The sequence below is a fragment of the Microcaecilia unicolor genome, chromosome 6 (assembly GCF_901765095.1).
Source record: "Microcaecilia unicolor chromosome 6, aMicUni1.1, whole genome shotgun sequence".
Lineage (NCBI taxonomy): Eukaryota > Metazoa > Chordata > Amphibia > Gymnophiona > Siphonopidae > Microcaecilia > Microcaecilia unicolor.
This window is the reverse complement of record NC_044036.1, coordinates 344,686,688-344,712,529: the sequence shown is the minus strand read 5'-3', so window position 1 is coordinate 344,712,529 and position 25,842 is coordinate 344,686,688. Positions and strand designations below refer to the sequence as shown.

At 45.8% G+C, this 25,842-nt stretch overlaps 1 protein-coding gene across 1 annotated transcript in view; it reads right to left on the bottom strand.

The window, feature by feature from the left end:
* Positions 1–24,233: 24,233 nt before the first annotated feature.
* Positions 24,234–25,842, bottom strand: part of SLC25A10 (solute carrier family 25 member 10) — a 41,559-nt gene continuing 39,950 nt past the window's right edge. Inside the window, exon 11 of the mRNA XM_030205155.1 lies at positions 24,234–25,753. Coding sequence (XP_030061015.1) covers positions 25,652–25,753 — 102 coding nt within the window. The 3' untranslated portion in view covers positions 24,234–25,651. The remainder of the gene's footprint in view (positions 25,754–25,842) is intronic.

The following is a 25,842-nucleotide window of genomic DNA, read 5'->3' as shown; positions in this document are numbered from 1 at the left end:
TCCCCAGACACTCCTGTAATTCACATTCATTCATTGATTGAATATATTTCTGATTTGTCTATAAAATGAGACAGACTTTTAATTTTAGGAGATTGGAAGAATGGGTTTGCACCTTGGCTTATGGACACCATGGGGTTCATTTTCAAAAGAGAAAAATGTCTAAAAAGTGGTTTAAATCTGCATTTGGATGTTTTTCTCACAAAAAGTCCAAAGTGGTATTTTCAAAACCAATTTTTGGGCTTTTTTTTTCTGTCAGAAGTGCATTCAAATCAAAAGAGGGCTTGTCAGGGGTATGTTAAGAGCGGGAGCTGGGTGTACCTAACACTTGGACATTTTTCAGCAATAATGGTACAAAACAAAAACGTCCAGGACTAAAATTAAGACGTTTTGAGCTAGACCTGTTTTTTTTTTTTATAACGAATATGGCAGAAAAAGGTGCCCTAAATGACCAGATGACCACTGGAAGGAATCAGTGATGACCTCCCCTTACTCTCACAGTGGTCACTGAACCCCTCCCACCCCCACCATGTGATTAAAAACATTACTTGCCAGCCTCAGATCTAATCCAGAGGTTCATTAGAGCATCGTAAGCTCTTTGAGCAGGGACTGTCTTTTTTTGTATGGTGTACAGCGCTGCGTATGCCTTGTAGCGCTATAGAAATGATAAATAGTAGTAGTAGTAGAGCCACATGTCGGTCTCTGTAGTCTAGTGGTTGGTGCAGTGCACTATGGACAGGTGGACCCAGGCCCATACCTCCCCCTACCTGTTACACTTGTGTTGGAAACTGGGAGCCCCTCCAAAACTCACCAGAAACCCACTGTACCCACATATAGCTGCCCCCATTTTTTTTTTTGAATGGTGAGAAAAAGCAAATGCAGCATGTTAACGCTGTTAGGTTAAAACAGCAATTATCAGACACTGATTCAAATGCAACCCTGGCTCCTTCTCTGCCCAATACCTTAGACTTTAATTTGGTAGAAGGTGTTGATAACTGGTTTAACACCTTACAGACAGTAGCAGATGATCTGTTGGAAGTTAAAGTAATTTCTAGCTCTTCAGCGATACCACCAAGGGCTATTTTTGTTAAGATGACAATTATTTCAGCTTGAGCGTAAATAGTGGAAGAATCCCTGACAAGAGCTTAAAAATAGATGTAAAAACACACCTAAGTTTTATTATTCCGAGGTGTGATGCAGCAAGAGATGACATGAAGAGTAAACTGCATGAAGTGGATAATAATCCTCAGCACCTCTTTAAAACTGTGTGAGATTTGACATCTCCTTCGTTGGTATTCCCAGGATGCATCTTTCATGCCTTCTGGAAATGCTGACTTTTTTCATAGTAAGGTTGACAATCCGATTAGCGTTAGCTTTTTTTTTTTAACTAGAAACTGTGTCTGTTGAAAAGTGTTGGTCTCAATTTTAAAAGTTACTGATAATACAGAGATTAAATACCTTCAAAGCTTATGTTCCTCTGTGAAAGCTCTGGATTTAATTCCTTTTAATACTTTATTTCAATGAAATGAAGTCTTATTACCGATGGTGGTTTATTTGGTCAATCTTTCTTTACAAACTGGAGAGGTACCCGTTAGATTAAAAGAGGCTGCCACTAACCCTATTTAAAAAAAGGGAAGGAAATCTGAGGATGGATATTCCAGTTTCCGTCCAATTTCAAATTTGTCACTGTTAACTAAGCTGCTTGAGAAGTTTGTCTTACAGCAGCTAAGTGACTTTCAGGCTTATTTTCAAAAGAGAAGGGCGTCCATCTTTCAACACAAATCGGGAGATGGGTGTCCTTCTCGCAAGGTCGCCCAAATCAGCATAATCGAAAGCCGATTTTGGGCGTCTTCAACTGCTTTCCGTCGCGGGGACGACCAAAGTTCACAGGGGCGTGTCGGAAGCAAGGCGGGACTGGGGTATGCCTAACACATGGGCGTCCTCGACCGATAATGGAAAAAAGAAGGGCGTCCCTGACGAGCACTTGGGCGACTTTACTTGGTCCATTTTTTGTTACAACCAAGCCTCAAAAAGATGCCCGAACTGACCAGATGACCACCAGAGGGAATCAGGGATGACCTCCCCTTACTGTCCCAGTGGTCACCAACCCCCTCCCACCCTAAAAAAACCTTTTTAAATATTTTTTTGCCAGCCTCAAATGTCATACCCAGCTCCATGACAGCAGTTTTAGTGGGTGCAGTGCACTTCAGGCAGGCGGAGCCAGGCCCATCCCCCGCTACCTGTTAAACTTCAAAACCCACCAGAAACCCACTGTACCCACATGTAGGTGCCCCCCTTCACCCCTTAGGGCTATGGTAGTGTACAGTTGTGGGGATTGGGGTTTTTGTTTTGGGGGGGGTGTTGGGAGCTATGCACGTGGAAGCAATTTCTGAAGTCCACTGCAGTGCCCCCAAGGGTGCTCGGTTGGTGTCCTGACATGTGAGGGGGCCCAGTGCACTATGAATGCTGGCTCCTCCCATGACCAAATGGCTTGGATTTGGTCGTTTCTGAGATGGGCGTCCTCGGTTTCCATTATCGCTGAAAATTGGGGACGACCATCTCTAAGGTCGACCTAAATTTCGCGATTTGGGCGTCCCTGACCGTATTATCGAAATGAAAGATGGACGCCCATCTTCTTGCAATGATACAGGTTTCCCCGCCCCTTCGCCGGGACGTCCTGCAAGGGCATTCTCAGGAAAACTTGGGCACCCCTTTCGATTATGCCTCCCCTCGTGGAAAAAAATACAAACTTTGCGTGTATAATTGGGGCACAGGGTCTCATCACAGCACTGGGGATCTTCTGGCGTCTATTATTAATGGGTAACCAGGGGTGTGATGCGATCTGGATACAATTAGATGTCGTGCAGCTTTCGAAACTGTTTCTCAGTCAACGTTACTTGGTCTTTTGTGTAACAGTTTGGCATTGGCTCCACTTGTTTTGCATTGCTTTGAATCCTGTTTCTCTAAACATTCTCAACGTGTATCTCTGATCTGAAGAAGGATCACCTTCGAAAGCTAATCAAAAAATGGATTTAGTCCAATGAAATATATACCATTTTATTTTATTTTCTCTGTTTTATTTCTATTTATTACCTTTAAAAGTGGACTATTACGGCTACCACATCACTTTACCCAATGTGTACGTGCAATTATGAGTCATCTTCAGAGAGACGAATACCACAAGGTTCGTTGCTTTCACCCAAGATCTTCATGTACATCTTGTTCCTTTAGCTGAATTGCTTGAGACCTGGAGGTTTACTTTTCATCTTTTTGCTGATGACATACAAATAATTGTTATCATGCAGGAAGATCAGTTTCAGGAGATGTCATATCTCAATTGTAAATTTGATCTGTTAGAGAAATGGCTGACAAATCTTGATTTAATTGTGAATATAGAAAAATCAGCCATGATTTGGTTATCTCACAAGAACGAGCCTTTGCTTGTTCATCCAAAATTGTGGAGCAAACGAATCCCTCTTAAAGAGGAAATAAGTACCTTGGGATTTCACTGTGATAATTCTTAGAAATGCAAAAAAAACCCCAATTAATTATGCTGTCAAATCTTGTTACTCTCAGTTGAGACAGATTCGGCAACTGAAGCCTCTTGTGATTCAGGCCAACTTGGTAAAGTTAGTGCATGCATTTGATTATTGTAATTCCTTGTAGCAGGGCAGTGGTTCCCAAACCTGGTCCTGGAGGCACCCCAGCCACTCAGATTTTCAGGATTTCCACAATGAATATGAATGAGATAGATTTGCATGCAGTGGAGGCAGTGCATGCAAATCTTGGTAAGACACTGTACCAGGGTCTTACCAGGACTAGTCAGAAGAGACTTCAATTGGTTCACAACACTGCAGCTCATTTAAATAGTTAATGGCAAAAGAACAGATCATAACACCAATTTTAAAAGAATTACACTGGTTGCCCATTTCAGCCAGAAACCAGTGTTTGGTCTTTAAGGTTTTCTTTTTGGATGCTCCTAAGTAAAATTCTCATACATTAAACAAGAATAGCAGGCATTTTCTGTGCACTTCTCAGTGTTGCTTATTACAGCTTCCCTCATAAGTACATAAGTAACTCCACACTGGGAAAAGACCAAGGGTCCATCGAGCCCAGCATCCTATCCACGACAGCGGCCAATCCAGGCCAAGGGCACCTGGCGAGCTTCCCAAACGTACAAACATTCTATACATGTTATCCCTGGAATTGTGGATTTTTCCCAAGTCCATTTAGTAGCGGTTTATGGACTTGTCCTTTAGGAAACCGTCTAACCCCTTTTTAAACTCTGCCAAGCTAACCGCCTTCACCACGTTCTCCGGCAACGAATTCCAGAGTTTAATTATGCGTTGGGTGAAGAAAACTTTTCTCCGATTTGTTTTAAATTTACTACACTGTAGTTTCATCGCATGCCCCCTAGTCCTAGTATTTTTGAAAAGCGTGAACAGACGCTTCACATCCACCTGTTCCACTCCACTCATTATTTTATATACCTCTATCATGTCTCCTCTCAGCTGTCTCTTCTCCAAGCTGAAAAGCCCTAGCCTCTGGGAGGCGGGGATAGGGCTGGGCAGACTTATACGGTCTGTACCAGAGCCGGTGGTGGGAAGCGGGACTGGTGGTTGGGAGGCGGGGATAGTGCTGGACAGACTTGTACGGTCTGTGCCAGAGCCGGTGGTTGGGAGGCAGGGCTGGTGGTGGGGAGGTGAGGATAGTGCTGGGCAGACTTATACGGTCTGTGCCAGAGCCGGTGGTTGGGAGGAGGGGCTGGTGTTTGGGAGGCGGGGATAGTGCTGGGCAGACTTATACGGTCTGTGCCCTGAAAAGGACAGGTACAAATCAAGGTAAGGTATACACATATGAGTTTGTCTTGGGCAGACTGGATGGACCATGCAGGTCTTTTTCTGCAGTCATCTACTACGTTACTATGTTACTATGTTCATAGGGAAGTTGTCCCATCCCCGCTATCATTTTAGTCGCCCTTCGCTGCACTATACAGATGGTTGACTTCCACGAGAAAAAGAGCCTTCCGTTATATCTTATCAACAGGTTATATACTGCTTAATCCAAACAAATGGTCTTAGGCGGTTTACGGGAACAGCAAGAAACACAATATTACATCTTTACACAGAATCAAGAAAAACAAAATATTTTGAATAAAAACTAAACCAAGAAACAATCCATAGTAAAAATAAAAATTTACAAAACATAAGAATTTTCAAAAAAGTATATCTTCAGCTTTTTCCTAAAGGAATAGTATGAACTTTCCAGCCTTAAATTCCTTGTGGAATTCATTACCTGTTAATCTAGTTATTCTGGTTTCTGTAAGGCTCTGAAAAGGTGGATCTTTGAAAATGTTTTTCAGGTCTTGCTTCTGTTCTACTGCTGTTGCTTTATTAGTAATTACTACTACTACTACTTAACATTTCTAGAGCGCTACTAGGGTTACGCAGCGCTGTACAATTTAACAAAGAGAGACAGTCCCTGCTCAAAGAGCTTACAATCTAATAGACAAGTGAACGGTCGGTCCGATAGGGGCAGTCAAATTGGGGCAGTCTGGATTCACTGAACGGTAAGGGTTAGGTGCCGAACGCAGCATTGAAGAGGTGGGCTTTAAGCAAAGACTTGAAGATGGGCAGGGAGGGGGCTTGGCGTAAGGGTTCAGGAAGGTTGTTCCAAGCATAGGGTGAGGCGAGGCAGAATGAGCGGAGCCTGGAGTTGGCGGTGGTGGAGAAGGGTACTGAGAGGAGGGATTTATCCTGTGAACGGAGGTTACGGGCGGGAACGTAAGGGGAGATGAGGGTAGAGAGGTAGTGAGGGGCAGCAGACTGAGTGCATTTGTAGGTAAGAAGGAGAAGCTTGAATTGAATGCGGTATCTGATCGGAAGCCAGTGAAGTGACCTGAGGAGAGGGGTGATATGAGTATATCGGTTCTGGCGGAATATGAGACGTGCAGCAGAGTTCTGAACAGACTGAAGGGGGGATAGATGGCTAAGTGGGAGGCCGGTGAGGAGTAAGTTGCAGTAGTCCAGGCGAGAGGTAATGAGAGCGTGGACGAGAGTTCGGGTGGTGTGTTCAGAGAGGAAAGGGCGAATTTTGCTGATGTTAAAGAGGAAGAAGCGACAGGTCTTGGCTATCTGCTGGATATGCGCAGAGAAGGAAAGAGAGGAGTCAAAGATGACTCCGAGGTTGCGGGCAGATGAGACGGGGAGGATGAGGGTGTTATCAACTGAGATAGAAAGTGGAGGAAGAGGAGAAGTGGGTTTTGGTGGAAAGACGATAAGCTCGGTCTTGGACATGTTCAGTTTCAGGTGGCGGTTAGACATCCAGGCAGCAATGTCGGATAAGCAGGCCGATACCTTTGCCTGGGTCTCCGCGGTGATGTCTGGTGTGGAGAGATACAGTTGGGTGTCATCAGCATAGAGATGATACTGGAAACCATGAGATGAGATCAGGGAGCCCAGGGAAGAGGTGTAGATTGAGAAGAGAAGGGGTCCAAGGACCGATCCCTGGGGAACACCAACAGATAAGGGGATGGGGGTGGAGGAAGATCCATGAGAGTGAACTTTGAAGGTGCGGTGGGAGAGATAGGAGGAGAACCAGGAGAGGACAGAGCCCTGGAACCCAAATGAGGACAGTGTGGCAAGAAGTAAGTCATGATTGACAGTGTCAAAAGCGGCGGATAGATCCAGGAGGATGAGGATGGAGTAGTGGCCTCTGGATTTGGCAAGGAACAGGTCATTACAGACTTTAGAAAGTGCTGTTTCTGTCGAGTGAAGAGGGCGAAAACCGGATTGAAGCGGATCAAGGATGGCATGAGAGGAGAGAAAATCAAGGCAGCGGCTGTGGACTGCGCGCTCAAGTGTCTTGGAGAGGAAGGGTAAGAGGGAGATGGGGCGGTAGTTGGAGGGACAGGTAGGGTCTAGTGATGGTTTTTTGAGGAGTGGCGTGACTACAGCATGCTTGAAGGTGTCGGGGACAGTTGCAGTGGAGAGAGAGAGGTTGAGGATATGACAGATGGAGGGGGTGATAGTAGGAGAGATGGTGTTAAGTAAGTTGGTGGGGATGGGATCAGAGGAACAAGTGGTGCATTTTGAGGAGGAAAGAAGGCGGGCGGTTTCCTCCTCGGAGATATCAGGAAAGGAGGAGAAGGAGGTCTGGGTTGGTTGGTTGAGGGAGAGGGTTGAAGGGTGAAGAGGAGGAGGTGGCTTGGTAGTGAACTCAAGGTTGATCTTTTGCACCTTGTCGCGGAAGTAGTCAGCCAGTGATTGAGGAGAGAGTGACGGGGGGGGGTGGGAGCGGAGGGCACTTTGAGGAGGGAGTTAAGGGTGGCGAAGAGACGACGAGGGTTAGAGCTGAGAGAATTAGTCAATTGGGTGTAATAGTCCTGTTTGGCAAGGAATAGTGAGGACTGGAAGGAGGATAGCATGAATTTGTAGTGAAGGAAATCTGAATGGGTGCGAGATTTCCTCCAGAGGCGTTCAGCAGATCGGGCGCAGGAGCGAAGGTAACGGATGCAAGGGGTCAGCCAGGGCTGGGGATTAGTACGCCTTGTGGGACGGGAGGTGGATGGTGCAAGGGTGTCCAGAGCAGAGGAGAGAGTGGCATTGTAAGCGGAGACAGCCTCGTCAACAGACTCGGAGGACATGATGGAGGGGAGGAGATTAGAAATACTAATTGTGCAATGCTATTTTTTTTAATCTAATGTGCACGCTATGTTGTTATCTTTTGCTATTTTTAATGTAATGTGCCCCTCTTTAAAACTTTGGTATTTAGCGCTATATCAAGTTAATAAATCCAATCCAATCCAAAGCCATGTGTCAAAAGCTTCTATAAACAGCCAAGTCTTTCCCTTGGCACAAAAAACTTTTTGAGAAATCAGGGCCGGTGTTAAACAGGATGGGGCCCAGGGCAGAAATTTGGGTGGGGAGCCCTGCAACCTCCCGACAGACTGCATCTCATTCAGATTCCGATAGGCTTGGGCCCCCCCCCCCCCCCCCCCAATGCCGGCCCTATGAGAAAAAGATCACAAGAGGAATAGAATGAGTTCCAGCCAGATCTCTGGATTTCCAAGATGTGGTGCCCTCAACCGATTTCTTTAACACTTACAGGAAACCTCCTCTGTATGAATTTCCAGCTATTTGCCATTGCTGTCCAGCTTTGACAGGAGCTATTTGAGTGTCACCTTTTCCAGTTTCCCCCAGATTGCCCCTTAGTGCACTGGTAATAAGGAAGACTATAGAGAAATTGCAGGTGTTCTGGGTAAGGCCCCCCCCCCCCCCCCATTTCCAATTAGAATAAATACCTTGGTGTTGCCTGTCTGAAACAAGGTAACGTTGGGTTGCTCATTCTTTCTTTAGCACCTTGAGATATCCTGCAACAATTACAACCTTCCTTTCCCCACTGGATCTGATGAAAGTGCCACGTGGGGCTTTTACCATTTTGATGTAATGCTTTAGTGTTCCCGAGAAGAGCTTAAATTATTACACAAGACGGCTGTAGGATCTGATCTACTACTACTACTACTTATCATTTCTATAGCGCTACAAGGCATACGCAGCGCTGTACACCATAAACAAAAAAAAGACAGTCCCTGCTCAAAGAGCTTACCATCTAGATAAGACAGGCAAACAGACAGAACAATAAGGGTAAGGGAATAAAGATCTCTGAATTATAGAGCCACTAGTTACCAGACACTTCCTTGATATTAGGCAGTTTGCTGTCTGAGATCTGCTTCCCGGGGGTAACTAGTGATTCCAGACCAAAAGGAGGTCATGGTGGTACCTTAACTCCCTCCTCAAAGTGCCCTCCGCTCCCCCGCTCACTCTCTCCTCAATCACTGGCTGACTATTTCCGCGACAAGGTGCAGAAGATCAACATCAAATTCACCACCAAACCATCTCCTCCTCTTCACCCTATAACCCACTCCCTCAACCAACCAACCCAGGCCTCCTTCTCCTCTTTTCCCGATATCACCGAAGAGGAAACCGCCCATCTTCTCTCCTCCTTGAAATGCACCACCTGTTCCTCAGACCCCATCCCCACCAACTTACTTAACACCATCTCTCCTACTGTCCCCCCCCCCCCCCCATCTGTCATATCCTCAACCTCTCTCTCTCCACCGCAACTGTCCCTGACACATTCAAGCATGCTGTAGTCACACCACTCCTCAAAAAACCATCACTTGACCTACTTGTCCCTCCAACTACCGCCCCATTTCCCTCCTACCCTTCCTCTCCAAGTTACTTGAACGCGCCGTTCACAGCCGCTGCCTTGATTTTCTCTCCTCTCATGCCATCCTCAATCTGATTCAATCCGGCTTTCACCCCCTACACTCAACAGAAACGGCACTATCTAAAGTCTGCAATGACCTGTTCCTTGCCAAATCCAAAGGTCACTACTCCATCCTCATCCTCCTTGACCTATCCGCCGCTTTTGACACTGTCAATCACAACTTACTTCTCGCCACACTGTCCTCATTTGGGTTCCTGGGCTCTGTCCTCTCCTGGTTCTCCTCTTATCTCTCCCACCGTACCTTCAGAGTACATTCTCATGGTTCTTCCTCCACCCCCATCCCGCTCTCTGTTGGAGTTCCTCAGGGATCTGTCCTTGGACCCCTTCTTTTCTCAATCTACCCTGGGCTCCCTAATCTCATCTCATGGTTTCCAATATCATCTTTATGCTGATGACACCCAGCTGTATCTCTCCACACCAGACATCACTGCGGAAACCCAGGCCAAAGTATTGGCCTGCTTATCCGACATTGCTGCCTGGATGTCCAACCGCCACTTGAAAACATGGCCAAGACTGAGCTTATTGTCTTCCCTCCCAAACCCATTTCTCCTCTCCCTCCACTCTCTATCTCAGTTGATAACACCCTCATCGTCCCCGTCTCATCTGCCCGCAACCTCAGAGTCATCTTCAACTCCTCCCTCTCCTTCTCTGCGCATATCCAGCAGATAGCCAAGACCTGTCGCTTCTTCCTCTATAACATTAGCAAAATTCGCTAATGAGCACACCACCCGAACTCCCATCCACTCTCTCATTACCTCTCGCCCTGACTACTGCAACCTACTCCTCACTGGCCTCCCACTTTGTCATCTATCCCCCCTTCACTCCGTTCAGAACTCTGCTGCACGTCTTATCTTCCGCCTGGACCGATATACTCATATCACTCCTCTCCTCAAGTCACTTCACTGGCTTCCGATCAGGTAACGCATACAGTTTAAGCTTCTCCTTTTAACCTACAAATGCACTCGATCTGCAGCCCCTCCCTACCTCTCTACCCTCATCTCCCCTTACGCTCCCACCCGTAGCCTCCGCTCTCAAGACAAATCCCTCCTTTCAGTACCCTTCTCCACCACCGCCAACTCCAGGCTTCGCCCTTTCTGCCTCACCCCATGCCTGGAATAATCTCCCTGAGCCCATACGCCAGGCCCCCTCACTGTCCATCTTCAAAGCCTTGCTCAAAGCCTACCTCTTCAATGTCGCCTTCGGCATCTAACCACCATACCTCTATTCAGGAAATCTAGACTACCCCAACTTGACATTTTGCCCATTAGATTGTAAGCTCCTTGGAGTAGGGACCATCCTTTTTTGTTAAACTGTACAGCGCTGCGTAACCCTAGTAGCGCTCTAGAAATGTTAAGTAGTAGTACTTGTCAGTCCTCCCTCCTTCCCTGTGCACACATTCAAATATGGCTGTTCCAACAAGAGATTTTGTACAGAGATTGTACGTCCCCTGGAGGAGCGCAAGCACACGATTTGCATATCTGCGCATTGAAAGGTATAACCTACATTTCTGCCTTTCAGCGCATTGCCCATCATTCCAGTCACGCCACCTCCCTCTTAACCCTGCACTTAGTGACGTGATCATCACTGTCCCCTCCTCCCCCATCGACTCATCCCCTTCAATAAAATCAGAAAAGAAAAGAAGCAGGTATGAAACCCTCAATCTTGCTACCCACAGAAGAAAAAGCCAACTTTTTATTCCTCTAAAGCCCTGATGCTAGAAAACGGCTCAGCGCTGATGTCTGTGCGAGGCCTTGTGCACTAAACTCCTCCGCGCATTGGGTGGTTGAAATAGTGCACAAGACTCACTAAGTTGTGCCCCAGCTTCCCCCCAGTTTACCCTCATCTTAAGGTGGCCAAAGAGGTGGAAAAGGCTTCACTCAGGTCTGATGAGTGAACCGTCCATCTTTGGTTTGGGCTCATCCGATCTATCCTTCTACATAATCTAAACCTGGGACCCCTTTACCACAGGTTGTGTTCTGGGTCGGACAGACATACTAGCGATAATACACTCAGGGATTTCAGCCTCTGCCTAGACCCAAATGCTGGAACCAAATCGCCATCAGTCACACAGCGCACAACCAGGTTTACTGATATCCTGATTCCTGGCACCAGAGCAGAGGGTTTATATTAGTTTCAGATTATTAGTTTAACTATTGGGAGAGGCTAGGAGCCCACAGGTGCTGTCCTGCACCCTTCCCTCTAGCACCTCCTACTGGGAGAGATTGACACTGCAGCAACTGGTAGCTCCTCCCAGCTGCTAACAAGGACATTCTCCCAGTTCCAGATCAGGGCACAGCCCTTTGCTGTTTTATCCAGGATTACAGGATGAACTAGATATAGAGCTGCTAGGATTACTCTCAAGTGTGTGTCAAGACATTAATTACCGACAAAGACTTTATGCTTCCTGCCACCTGCAGGCTCTGATAACAACTTTATGGAAATGGGAAACTGTCACAGGCTGCTGGCAGCTTTCCCAAACTCTCCACTTTAACCTTCTGATGCTCAGATAAATATTTCTTGGGAGATGAATTGTGTGTTTATGCTGGGGTTTGGCATTCATCTCTGGATTACAAACAGAGAAATTCACTCACACTGGAGCACACGATGAGGCTTATAAGAGCGGGGTTTTAAATCCTCATCAGGGCCTCGGAGTTCTACAACTACCCTACAAGCAATACCTGTCATGACAACAGGAGAAAGAAACTTGCATTAGATTTAGTCAAGACAGAGAGATGCAATTATGATCCAGTAATGTGTCAAAACGTTTCTTTCCCTGTGAGCTTGGGGTTGTTTTAAGATTCTCAATGACTGTGGAAGCTGCAGTGAACAGTTTGATTCAGATCATTGCTTCATCAGTTACAAGTCTAACGTAAGATCAAATCAACGCTCCCAGCTGATGAGTTTCAGATAGCGGTTGACAGCCTGGTCCTGCCTGTCTAGATTGGATTAGTGTAATGTGCTATGTCTGGGTTTGACGCAGACAAGGTTTAGGACCTTACAAATTCAAAATGCAGCAGTGAGACTAGCATTAACTCATAATGGGCCTGTTACTCCTGTCTGCCTTTTATGGCATCAGATTCAGACTTTGAACTTTGCTGTACTGAACGGCAGGGCTGCTGAGAGACTAGGACGGGCCCGGGGCAAGGCCACCCCGCCTCCGCTCCCCCGCCGCTGATGCCCCCCGTTGCTGCAGTCCCCTGTCTCACCTGCCTACCTCCACAGCTCCGGGCCCCATGCATTCAAAGCGGCAGTCGCAGATCGCCTCTCTTCTGGCCTTACCTCCCTGTATCCCATCCTCGGCTGATGTAACTTCCGGTTTCCATGAGGGCAGGACACAGGGAGGGAAGGCCCGAAGGGAGGCGATCTGTGACTGTCGCTTCGAATGCAGGGGTCTCGGAGCCGAGGAGGGAGGGAGGCAGGCAGGTGAGACCAGGGATTGGAGCGCCAGCGGCCTGACCCCGGCGCCGGGCCCCCCTTGGAGGCCCGGGCCTGGGGAATTTTGCCCCCCCCCCCCCCCCCCCCCCGTCGGCAGCCCTGCTGAACAGTGAATCATTTGACCCCAGCACCGGGGCGCTATCAGGCAACGCGGGTTCTGAAGGATCATGACGTGTGATGCCTTCATTAACAGAGCTGCCTTATTCCTACATGAGGGACACGGTATTTGCATGTGCTGGTCCCTTACTATGGAATACGTTACCCAAGAACTTGCACCTTATTCTTGAAGTGTCAGGGTTATATCTGTTCTGCCCTGAGATGAACATATCAGAACTTATGAGGCTTAGACCATGAACAGAGATGGATCTGTGGATTTCAGTAGTGTCATTTAACTTATGTTTTTCATTGTAACCTGCTTAGTTAATAGGCCAGGCTAAAAATGAGAATACTAATTAAATACATAAAGAACACTGTGTATCCTAATTACACTATCCAAACTCACTCCTTCAGTATTAAAAGGACCCCCAGCGCAGGGGTAAGTTACCTCAGACCTTAGAAAAATTATAGTTCTGGATGACATAAAACTCTTCAGATTTGTCAAAACGCAGGTGGATTGAGAAGAATTTGCAGGAAGACCTTAGGAAACTGGAAGACTGAGCATCCAAATGGCAGATGAAATTTAACGTGGACAAATGCAAAGTGATGCACATTGGGAAGAATAATCCGAATCAGAGTTATTTGATGTTAGGGTCCACCTTAGGAGTCAGCACTCAAGAAAAAGATCTAGGTGTCATTGCAGACAATACGCTGAAATCTTCTGTCCAGTGTGCGGTGGCAGCCAGGAGAGCAAACAGAACGCAAGGAATTATTAGGAAAAGGATGCAAAATAAGACCAAAAATATTATAATGACTCTGTATCACTCTATGGTGCAACCACACCTTCTGTATTGCGTTCAATTCTGGTCGCCGTATCTCAAAAAAAAGATACAGTGGAATTAGAAAAGTGGAATCAGAGAACAGCGACCAAAATGATAAAGGGGCTGGAACTGCTCCCATATGAGGAAAGGCTAAAGAGGTTAAGGCTCTTCAGTTTGGAAAAGAGACGGCTGAGGGCGGGATATGATTGACGTCTATAAAACCCTGAGTGGACTGGAATGGGTGGAAGTGAATCGGGGCCACTCCATGAAATTGCATGGGAATACTTTTAAAACAAATAGGAGAAAATATTTGTTCACTCAAAGAATAGCTATGCTCTGGAACTCGTTGCCGGAGGATGTGGTAACTGTTTAAAAAACGATTTGGACATGTTCCTAGAGGAAAAGTCCATAGCCTGCTATTCAGATGGACATGGGTGAAGCCACTGCTTGCCCTGGGATTGGTAGCATGGAATGGTTCTACTGAGTTTCTGCCAGGTACTTGTGACCTGGATTGGCCACTGTTGGAAGCGGTACACTGAGCTGGATGGACCACTGGTCTGACCCAGTATGGCTGATCTTATGTTCATATCAGGGAGTGGCTGCAAATGAGCCCCCTGCATTGCTCACACTCACTGATGAGAAAGTTTCATTCAAACCCACTACTCAGGAGGACATAAAAAAATACAGACCAAAGGTCCAGCATCCTGTCTCCAACAGTGGCCAGTCCAGGCAGTGCCGTTAGCAAGGGCGGCTGACACCCAGGGCGGGTCGCTGCTGCGCACCCCCCCCTCTCCGGAGCGCCCCCTCCCCCCCGGAGCGCATTCTTAATTGACGAAGAAACGAAGAAGCGAGGGGCAGGAGGGCCGATCCGCCCCCGAGTCCATGTCGCTGGGAGCTGCGTCGGCTCCGTTGGTTCCTTGCTCTCTCTGCCCCAGAACAGGAAGTAACCTGTTCCGGGGCAGAGGGAGCAAGGAACCAACGGGGCCGACACCCCCCCAGCGGCATGCACCCGGGGCGGACCACCCCACCGCCCCCCCCCTTCCTACGCAACTGAGTCCAGGTCAAATTCCCAGCAGATCCCAAACCGATGATGCAACGACTCTCCCCGGCTAATATATTTTTTATGAACTTTTTCTCCAGGAACTTATGTTCTTATGCAAATGTCTTTTAAATCCTGCCACGCTGGTCACTGGGGTCACATCCTTCAGCAACAGATTCCACAGCTGAATTACACATCATGTGGGAAAAAAAAACTTTCTAGGATTCGTTTTTAATCAGCTGCTGATTAGATTCATGGATTCTCCTTTTGTTTTATTGCTGTTTGAAAGGTTAAACTTTTCTATTTTAACCGGTCCCCCCACTTGTGCTTATATAAACGTCTATCATCTCCCATCTCAGCCTTCTCTCTAATTGGAAGAACCCCAACCTGTTCAGTCTCTCTTCATAAGGGAAGTTTGCCATCCCTAGCACAGTGCTTCTCTCAACCCAGTCCACGAGATCTGCATGCACTGCCTCCTTTGCTAAGCAAATCTCTCTCATGCATATTCATTGTGGATATTCTGAAAACCTGACTGGCCAGGTGTGGCCCAAGGACTGGGTCGAGTACCCCTGCCCTAAAGAGGATGTGTGCCAGCCCTGCAAGGACGTGAGATTTAGACACTGGCAGGAAAAGAACAACAGCATTCAAATTTATAGCTAAATATTTCACTGCAAATCCACTAAAGACACCTCCCTAGAGTCAACCCATAATGAAAGCCAAACTGTCACTTAACTGGATTACACTTTGTTTAGTTACAGCGACCAGGGGATAAATTCTTCCTGCTTTTCGAAAGCCTAAATCAGGAGCTGTTCTGTTGCAAGCTAAGCTTTGCAGACACATGCTTAAGCAGCTGCAGCTCTGCTGCTCATCCAGGGGAAACCCAAGGTCTGAAAGCCTGAGCAGAGGTGAGCAGAGTCTGCAAACACTTCCTCTGCTCTATTTTTGAAACATGGTTTCACAGTCAGATTTCTTTATTTGCAAGGAAAGATGACACGTGTTGTCAAAATCATAGTTTACAGCGAAGGACCCAAACAATTTGCAGCTTCCGGTCCATATTGTCCCTAGTCAGGTCACGTTCTCCTCAGAGGAAGATTACAACATCTTTTGCTGCTGGAGCTCCTGTTTCTCCTCTTTTCCCTAGCATTGCACAGATTTTCCTGCTCAATCTTTTGCAGAAAATCTTTGAGTTTCTCTGTTAGTTTTGGGGCAATTCTGGTCGCCATATCTTAAAAAAAAAAAAAAAAAAGATACAGCGGAATTAGAAAAGGTTCAAAGAAGAGAGACTAAACTGATAAAGGGGATGGAACTCCTCTGGTATGAGGAAAGGCTAAAGAGGTTAGGGCTCTTCCGCTTGGAAAAAAGACGGCGGAGGAGAGATATGACTGAGGTCTGCAGAATCCCGAGTGGTGTAGAACGAGTAGAAGTAAATCAATTTTCTACTCGTTCCAAAAGTAAAAAGACTAGGGGGACACTCAAGGAAGTTACATGGAAATACTTTCAAAACAAATAGGTGAAAATAATTTTTTTCACTCAAAGAATAATTAAGTTCTGAAACTCTTTGCCGGAGGATGTAGGTAACAGTGGTTAGCATATTTGGGTTTATAAAAAGGTTTGGACAAGTTCCTGGAGGAAAAGTCATAGTCTGCTATGGAGACAGACATGGGGAAGCCACTGCTTGCCCTGGAATTGGAAGCACGGAATGTTGCCACTATTTGGGTTTCTGCCAGGTACTTGTGACCTGGATTGGCCACGGAAACAGGATACTGGGCTAGATGGACCATTGGTCTGACCCAGGATGGCTGTTCTTATGGAGATGTGTATTCCTGATGGCTTTCCATTTTGGACAGTGCGATATGAAATGCATGTGTGTTTCTCTTTCTCTAGTATTGCACTGCTTTCGGGGTCTGGCTTGGTGCAATGATCTGTAACAGTCCAGCTTGTTCTGTGTTGCTTTTCATAAGGCAGGATGTAGGTATTTGTGTTTCAAAAAGATGGAGACCAGAGTGGAACCGAGGATATTGCTGGTTAGATCGAAGAGGGATTGAGAACAAAGGCACCACCTCATCGAGGGCCAAATGCAGTATTAAATTCCATGAATTAATCCGATCCACCAATGAAAGAACTCTGGTGGGGAAAGAGTCCAATGACAGGTGAAAGTATCCTGACCAGGATCCACAATCTTGCAGAAAGTTTGCAGAGATGAGCAGGAGAAAAAGATGAAGCCCCCCAAAATGGAGTAAGTGGGTTCTCTGTCCATGGAAAGGAGTAGACACAAAGGTGTGGGTACAGCAGAAACAGAGGATGCAGTGGCAGACCAGGAAGAAAGGATTGTTAAAGTGGACAAGCGACTAGGACTCAGACTCAAGATGTCAACTTTGCAAACAGTGGCTGCATCAGCTTAGCTTTGGATAGGCCACGTGGTCTTTTCTCTGCCTTCATTTTTCTCCGTTTCTATTTGCAAATGGACGTTTTGGAAAACGGCTGTAGAGGAGGGGTTCCCACGTTGGGACACACCTAGCCAGTCAGATTTCCAGGGTACCCATAATGAATATGTATGAGACAGATTTGCCTGCCTTACCTCCGTTGTATGCAGATTTCTCTCATTCACATTCATTGTGGGTATTCTGAAAAGCTGTCGGGTTCAGCTAGGAACCCTGAGATTGTTTTATTTTGGCACAACGTGCGGGTGATACTAAGGTGCTTTTATAAGAGCAACATTTCAAAGGATTTTTTCTTCCTTAGGCATAAGCTTTGCAGTGAATAGAAGCCAGTGTTGTGTATTTTACCCTCTTTTTGAAGACTGCATGACCCCTGATGCAAGCATACTAGCCAAAACAAAGCGTTAACTAGTGATATCTCTTGGTTGTCCTGCTTTCTCAGCCTCCTCTGCTCTTCTGTCGCTGTGTTTGTGTGAGGAGGTCAAAGCTGGCCCTGGGTCTGGAGAAAATTCTTATGCTACGACTGTTACAAACCCGTTTAATTCTGTGCATCATTGAGGAAAACCTAACGGCCTCATTACCATTCCACTGCATGCAAATCTCTCATGAATATTCATTATGGATATCCTGAAAACCTGACTGGCTGCCACCGGGTGAGTTAACTGCTGTGCTGAACCCCTTTCAGCATCATAGGGCCAGTAATACGCTGACAGAACGCTTCCTGCTTGTGGTACTTTTCTGTATCAGCTTCATTATTCATAAGTAGTTGGTCAAACTCAGCTTCATCTGGACAGTGATTACAGCCCCAGTCACAGCAGATATTTTGAAAATCTATATTACTCATGGACAAGTAGCCTAGTGGTTAGAGGAGAGGAAAGAGAACCAGGGTTTAAATCCCAATCACCCTGGGCAAGTCGCTTCAGGCAAAAAAAAAAAAAAAAAAAGATTATGAACCCTTCATGGACAGGAAAAGACCTTCCGTAACCAAATGTACCACACCTTCAGCATGGGTTTGGAAATGCGAGTCTCAGATCTAAAACCCAAACCCTCCTTTAAAAGCTGTAAGCTCTCCTGACCAGGAACTGTTTTATATATTTGTGTATAGTTGCTATATATCTAATAGCGTTACAGAAATAAGCAGAAGAGCAACAGCAAAACCTACATCTCGGGATTACGCTGAAAACATGAAAATGCGAAGCAGAGCCCAAACCCTGGGAATCCAAAAGTCCTTCACTTCCTGCAACAGAGGTATGGAAGCTGGAAAGGGCCAGGGCTGCTTTAGCCACTCATGGAGCCCTGGGCAAAACCTTTGACAATGGAGCCCCCTTTATTTTATTCCAAAGTAAGCCCAGGCCCATGTGAGGAACAGAGTAGCATAGTAACATAGTAGATGACGGCAGAAAAAGGCCTGCACGGTCCATCCAGTCTGCCCAACAAGATAACTCATATGTGCTACTTTCTGTGTATACCCTACTTTGATTTGTACCTGTCCTCTTCAGGGCACAGACCGTATAAGTCTGCCCAGCACTATCCTCACCTCCCAACCACCAGCCCTGCCTCCCAACCACCAGCCCCGCCTCCCACCACCGGCTCTGGCACAGACCGTATAAATCTGCCCAGCACTATCCCCGCCTCCCAACCACCAGCCCTGCCTCCCAACCACCAGCTCTGGCACAGACCGTATAAGTCTGCCCAGCACTATCCTCGCCTCCCAACCACCAGCCCTGCCTCCCAACCAACAGCCCCGCCTCCCACCACCAGCTCTGGCACAGACCGTATAAGTCTGCCCAGCACTATCCCTGCCTCCCATCCACCAGCCCCGCCTCCCAATCTTGACTAAGCTCCTGAGGATCCATTCCTTCGGCACAGGATTCCTTTATGCTTATCCCACGCATGTTTGAATTTCGTTACCGTTTTCATTTCCACCACCTCCCGCGAGAGAACACAATGCAAACTTATGAAATCTTATAGACCGCAATTACCCTGTAACTTAGCTCAACACAGTTTACAAGAACTGAAGAGAGTCAGCAAATGCAGAATAAGCGACCTCAAACAAGCTGCTGGAAACCCTGAGAAGCGAGACGCTTAGAGGGAGGGGTAGGGTGAGATGAGAGAGAAGAGATACTGGGGAGCTGCAGAATGAACGCAGTGATAAGCTAATAATGAAACAAAAGCAGTTATGAGAGTGTAGGCCACAGCGGCAGGAAATAAGAATACAAGTCCTGCAGCAGAATTTTAAACAGACTGAAGGGGAGAGAAATCTTTCGTGAGAGACTTGTGAGAAGCAGGTTACAGTAATCTAAACGTGAGCTGATGAGCGTGGATAAGGGTTTCAATTCTCTGTTCTAATCTGATATAGGAGTTGAATAGGTCCTAAGCAACTTACAAAAGAGACCTCAACAATTGTGGGGGGGAGATAGTAAAAACAGATAAAATTATATAAAATCCTAAAAGGAATCAAACAAAAAGGTTTATTTCAACCTCTTATGATTATCAATAGAAATCAAACAAAATAAAACATGGAAAAGAAAATAAGATGATACCTTTTTTATTGGACATAACTTAATACATTTCTTGATTAGCTTTCGAAGGTTGCCCTTCTTCCTCAGATCGGAAATAAGCAAATGTGCTAGCTGACAGTGTATATAAGTGAAAACATTCAAGCATTACTATGACAGTCTGATAGGGTGGGAGGAGGGGGGTGGGTAGGAGGTATGCATGGGGACATCAAAGCATATCATTGATATTCTAACAGGATGGGTGTGGATAGGTGAGGGGTGGGGTGATCAACAGAGAAATACAGCTTTATGGTTTATAATGGGCTAGGAACCCCAGATCCTTGTTAAGTCCTTCCTGTTGGGTGTTAAAATATTCAATCATTCTGATTTCAAAGGTCTTACGTTCTTGTATGGTTTTAAAGTTACCTTTCAGGATTCTCACTGTGAAGTCACTGGTACAGTGTCCTGGTCCTGTAAAATGCTGACCAACAGGGGTGGGAACCCTACTGGCACCAGTATTGTTCACGTGATGCATACCTCCTACCCACCCCCATCCTCCCACCCTGTCAGACTGTCATAGTAATGCTTGAATGTTTTCACTTATATACACTGTCAGCTAGCACATTTGCTTATTTCCGATCTGAGGAAGAAGGGCAACCTTCGAAAGCTAATCAAGAAATGTATTAAGTTATGTCCAATAAAAAAGGTATCATCTTATTTTCTTTTCCATGTTTTATTTTGTTTGATTTCTATTGATAACCTTAAGAGTGGACTAACACGGCTACCACAAACCTCTTATGAAAAAGAGTCTACAGTTTAAAATCATGCTAACAGAACTAGGTATTACATTCCAAACGTTAATAGCCAGAAATGAAATCACAGAAGTTTATGCTTGTAACGGATAACAGCAGAATATCTCAGTAGCAATTGGTCTTGAAATTGGCGAGACCAACAAGTAGAAGATTGAAAAAGTAAATGAGCTACTGGTTCTGGGATGCTGTCTTGTAAAATAAATAACACAGGCTATGTTAAAAGCAACACATGGGTTTAAAAAAAAGGTTTGGACAAGTTCCTGGAGGAAAAGTCCATGTTATTTAGACAGACATAAGGGAAGCCACTGCTTGAGCCTGGATTGGTAACATAGAATGCTGTTACTAATTGGGTTTCTGCCAAGTATTTGTGACCTGGATTGGCCACTGTTGGAAGCAGGATACTGGGCTAGATGGACCATTGGTCTGACCCAGTATGGCTGTTCTTATGTTCTTAACAGAAGCCAAAGCAAATCCTGTCGGTGTTTTGCAACACTTTAAAACTTAGTGATTAAAAAAAAAAAAAAAAAAAACATCAAACGGGCTGCCGTATTGAATTAATTACAATTTTTTTTCAGCAGGGTAACATTCAACCAATATATAGGGAATTACAATAATCTGAGGATCGTTTGCTAAGGTGCGCTAGCATTTTCGTGCTAAACGCTGAGACGCCCATTATATTCCTATGGATGTCTCAGCGTTTAGCACCAGCTGATTTTTTGCACACCTTAGTAAAAGACCACCTAAATGAAGTCAACATTTGAACTAGGTAAGCAAAGTGATGTTTGTGAAAATATGATTAAACTAGCCGGAGTTGTCTCATTTGAAAGGAAGTGTTTTTCCAAAAGGTGAGCAACGAAGATCAAAACCAAGAGAAGAATCTAAGCCAATACCTAAATCCCTTGAGCTTTCCTCAACAGGTAAGGACAGTCCCAACAGTGGCGTTCCTGGGGGGGCTGGCACCCGGGGCGGATCGCAGATGCGCACCCCCCCCGATGCAGCGCGGACCCCCCCCCCCCCTTAGGAATGCCACTGAGTCCCAATGATAAAGTGATTTGCTGTTGGAACCTGAACATTAAGATTTCTAAACCATAAAACCCTAATCTTGGTACATAAGTACATAAGTACATAAGTAGTGCCATACTGGGAAAGACCAAAGGTCCATCTAGCCCAGCATCCTGTCACCGACAGTGGCCAATCCAGGTCAAGGGCACCTGGCACGCTCCCCAAACGTAAAAACATTCCAGACAAGTTATACCTAAAAATGAGGAATTTTTCCAGTCCATTTAATAGCGGTCTATGGACTTGTCCTTTAGGAATCTATCTAACCCCTTTTTAAACTCCGTCAAGCTAACCGCCCGTACCACGTTCTCCGGCAATGAATTCCAGAGTCTAATTACACGTTGGGTGAAGAAAAATTTTCTCCGATTCGTTTTAAATTTACCACACTGTAGCTTCAACTCATGCCCTCTAGTCCTAGTATTTTTGGATAGCGTGAACAGTCGCTTCACATCCACCCGATCCATTCCACTCATTATTTTATACACTTCTATCATATCTCCCCTCAGCCGTCTCTTCTCCAAGCTGAAAAGCCCTAGCCTTCTCAGCCTCTCTTCATAGGAAAGTCGTCCCATCCCCACTATCATTTTCGTCGCCCTTCGCTGTACCTTTTCCAATTCTACTATATCTTTTTTGAGATACGGAGACCAGTACTGAACACAATACTCCAGGTGCGGTCGCACCATGGAGCGATACAACGGCATTATAACATCCGCACACCTGGACTCCATACCCTTCCTAATAACACCCAACATTCTATTCGCTTTCCTAGCCGCAGCAGCACACTGAGCAGAAGGTTTCAGCGTATCATCGACGACGACACCCAGATCCCTTTCTTGATCCGTAACTCCTAACGCGGAACCTTGCAAGACGTAGCTATAATTCGGGTTCCTCTTACCCACATGCAAATTATCAGCAGTCCAATGCTGAAAGCTCATTAATGTCTCTAAAATATTTTAATATTCTATATGTCACATACTGGAACAAGCATAAAAATACATCAGCAGCAAACGAGAAAAAAAAAAAAGAGACATTCATTCATCTTGGAGCAATTTAATTGAGCCAAACGAACTCATAAAAAGATTGAGCAACATCAGGGAAGGGGAAAGCCTTGGGGCTGATCAGAAAGGAAGGGACAAATTTGGGTGATGTTATAAACAGGTTTTAGTAGTGTGTTGAATGAATATTTACAGAGAACAAGAAAGAAGGACCCCATGGTTATGAGCTGACGAGACAGGGAGGATGAGAGTGTTATCCACAGAGATGGAGAATGGGGGAAGAGGAGAGGTAGGTTTAGGGGGAAAGATAAGAAGCTCAGTCTTGGCTATGTTTAGTTCTAGATGGCGGCGAGATGTACAGACCGAGACTTGAGCCTGGATTCCTAGTGAAATTGTAGTCATCGAAAGGTGGATTTGGCCAGAGTCAGTGTAAAGTTGCTGCTGAAAATCCTCGTATCTTCAGGGGCCAAACTTAAAAGTAAGTGGCTCTACCCAAACTACAGCTTCCTACCTACATCTCTGCAGCTATTTCAAGAACCTAAGAGCAATAGCCCTACTGGGTCAGACCAATGATCCATCTAGCACAGTATCCTGTTTCCAACGGTGGAAATCCTGGTCACAAGTACCTGGCAGAAACCTAAACAGTGGCAACATTTCATATCTGCCTCAATGGCAGACTATGGACTTTTCCTCCAAGAAGTTGTCTAAACCTTTTTTAAACCCAGATACACTAACCGCTGTTACCACATCCTCCGGGAATGAGTTCCTAACTATTCGTTGAGTGAAAAAAATATTTCCTCCTATTTGTTTTAAAAAGTATTTCCATGTAACTTCCTTGAGTGTCCCCTAGTCTTTGTACTTTTGGAACAAGCAAAAAATTGATTTACTTCTACTCGTTCTACACCACTTAGAAGTTTGTAGACCTCAATCATATCTCCCCTCATCCATCTCTTTTCTAAGCTGAAGAGCTCTATCCTCTTTTAGCCTTTCCTTATGCGAGACAAGTTCCACCCCCTTCATGATCTTGGTCACTCTTCTTTGAACCTTTTCTAATTCTTGAGATACGGCTACAAGAACTCAACGCAATACTCAATCTGAGGTCACACCATGGAATGATTCAGGGGCATTATTGTAATTTCGGTTTTATTGACAAATCTCTTTTCTAATAATTCCTAGTATCCTGTTTGCTTTTTTGGCCGCTACCACACAGCGTATTATCTACAATAAGTCCTAGCTCTTTTTCTTGGGTGCTGACCCCAAGGTGGACCCTGTGATTTCCATGGAAGTAGGCAGGGCAGGCTCACTCATACAGGATGGAGGACTGGAGACGAGCAGATCAAGTCTTTCAACTCTGAAAAATATCCCAATGAGGTTGACATCCTTCTAGCTTCAGACATGAATGGGAAAAAATCAGTGGAATCCTGAAAAGCCAGACAGTGGCCATTTGTAACCTTCTGAGCTCCCCTCGGGATGTCCATGACCATAGCGACAAATATTAGTTGGCAGTAAAATTCAATCCAGATTCCACAGTAGAAATTAAGAACGAGGAAAATGAAATCTCTTTCTGAAAAACACAGCTGGAGAATTATTTGGAATCCGTGTGTGTTTGTGTGCGCGATTTGCATGTGTTGTGTCTGTGGTGATTTTTGGGAGTAGAAGCAGCTTGTGGGTCAGTGGGGCAGCTGCAGGGTGGGACAGTTTCAAAGGAGCAATTTTCACTGTAGTTCTATGGGCCATTTCCTTTTGGGGGGGGGGGGGGGAGAAGCTAATTTCTTCTGAAACCCATGGTTCAATTTGATCCATTTTTTTTTTTAACTCAAGTTACCTGTTTTTCCCATTCTATTAAAATTTTGGAGCATTATTTTGCTCCCCAGAAGACATTCTTACTGCTCTGTTTCTACCACAGACACCATAAAAAGAATCTAATAACACATTTGTGACCCCTTTGCTATATTTCTTTCCAACTTTCATTGGGTTGGAAAGAATAAAAAGAAAGATAACACAAGTACTGACTGGGCCATTATCTTTTTGTAAGTTATTTAATCTAAAAAAACAAAACACCACCGTTATTCTTCACAAGTTTTAAAGCTGCTCCAGAGGGACTCCCGTGTTTGGCTCGTCCGTGCTCCGTATCGAGCAGGAGATCCTGGTGGGCACAATGTGCTCCACCCGGCAGGGCTTGTGTCAGGTCCCAGCCGGCATGAGCCGATTCAATGACGAAGCGCTGTCAGGGCTCAGCGTCTAATCTCCTTTACTTAAAAACACCAGACCCAGTTAGCCAACAAGTGGAGTTTTACAGAGAGTCCAACATCATGCGACACGATTATTACGCAGCCATTTCTGTTGAACAAATGTACTCAAAACAGAGCAGCAAAACGGCTGCGTTTCTCAGAACGATGGAGCTGGAATGAAGTTCCGTTTGATGGTGAAGACTTTTCCATATGACCCTTCCCCTGCTCACTTCTCAACATGATTGCTAGACATAATCCCAATAACCCGTTTCAGAAACCAAAAACCTTCCTAATCATCTGGGATGAGCTGCAGTTTCTGAAGCCTGGCACCAAATTCCATGTCTGCCTCAGGACAGACGACGCCCCAAACTGAGCGATGCAAACAAGCTGTGTGCTGCTCCCGCTCTGTAATGTACTTAAAAACACAAGTTTTCAGTGTGTGAGTTGTCTGAGCTGCAAAGACCACCTGCACCAACTATTTCAAGGGCTGGGGTCCCCAAATAAGCAGTGGACTCGTCTGCAGAGAGACCACCGATGACCCCATTCCCATGTTTTCAGGAAGGTGGCATGATTAACCTAATCCCTTCAGAGTTATTTGTGGCAGAAAAGCCCGCTCTCCTCCCCCCACCTCCCAGTAACTGGAGCATTGACAGGTTGGAAATAAAGATAATTCACCCCCACCCCAAATAAAAAGGTTTCCATCCTGGGATAAGTCTGTGCAAGGGGATTTAGTCCTATTGGATTGAGGGCAGAGCAAAGGGTGGAGGAGATACGAGTCCTTCTCCAAGGTCAGAAATGAGGAAAGGGGGAATCTGAGGGACAGATAAAAGGCTTCACTGTATTCCAATTCAACAGGGGACCTGTGGAAGGTGTGTGGCCCTTGCCAGTGGGTGACGCCTCTACAGCTCATGGCGACTCTGTATGGAAAACGTCGCTGAATCAGGCCAGCACTTTGATTCCAAAATGTTTGCGTAGCTGTTCCAGGAAGATGAAGGTCAGTACAGTGTGAGGGATCAGTCGGACACCAGCAGGAACGAGACCCTGAAACAGCAAAGCAAAAAAATGCCAGATATTGCAAGAGCCAATGAACAAAGACCACCCCTTCCCCCCCCCTCCCCGTGTCCTGCAGA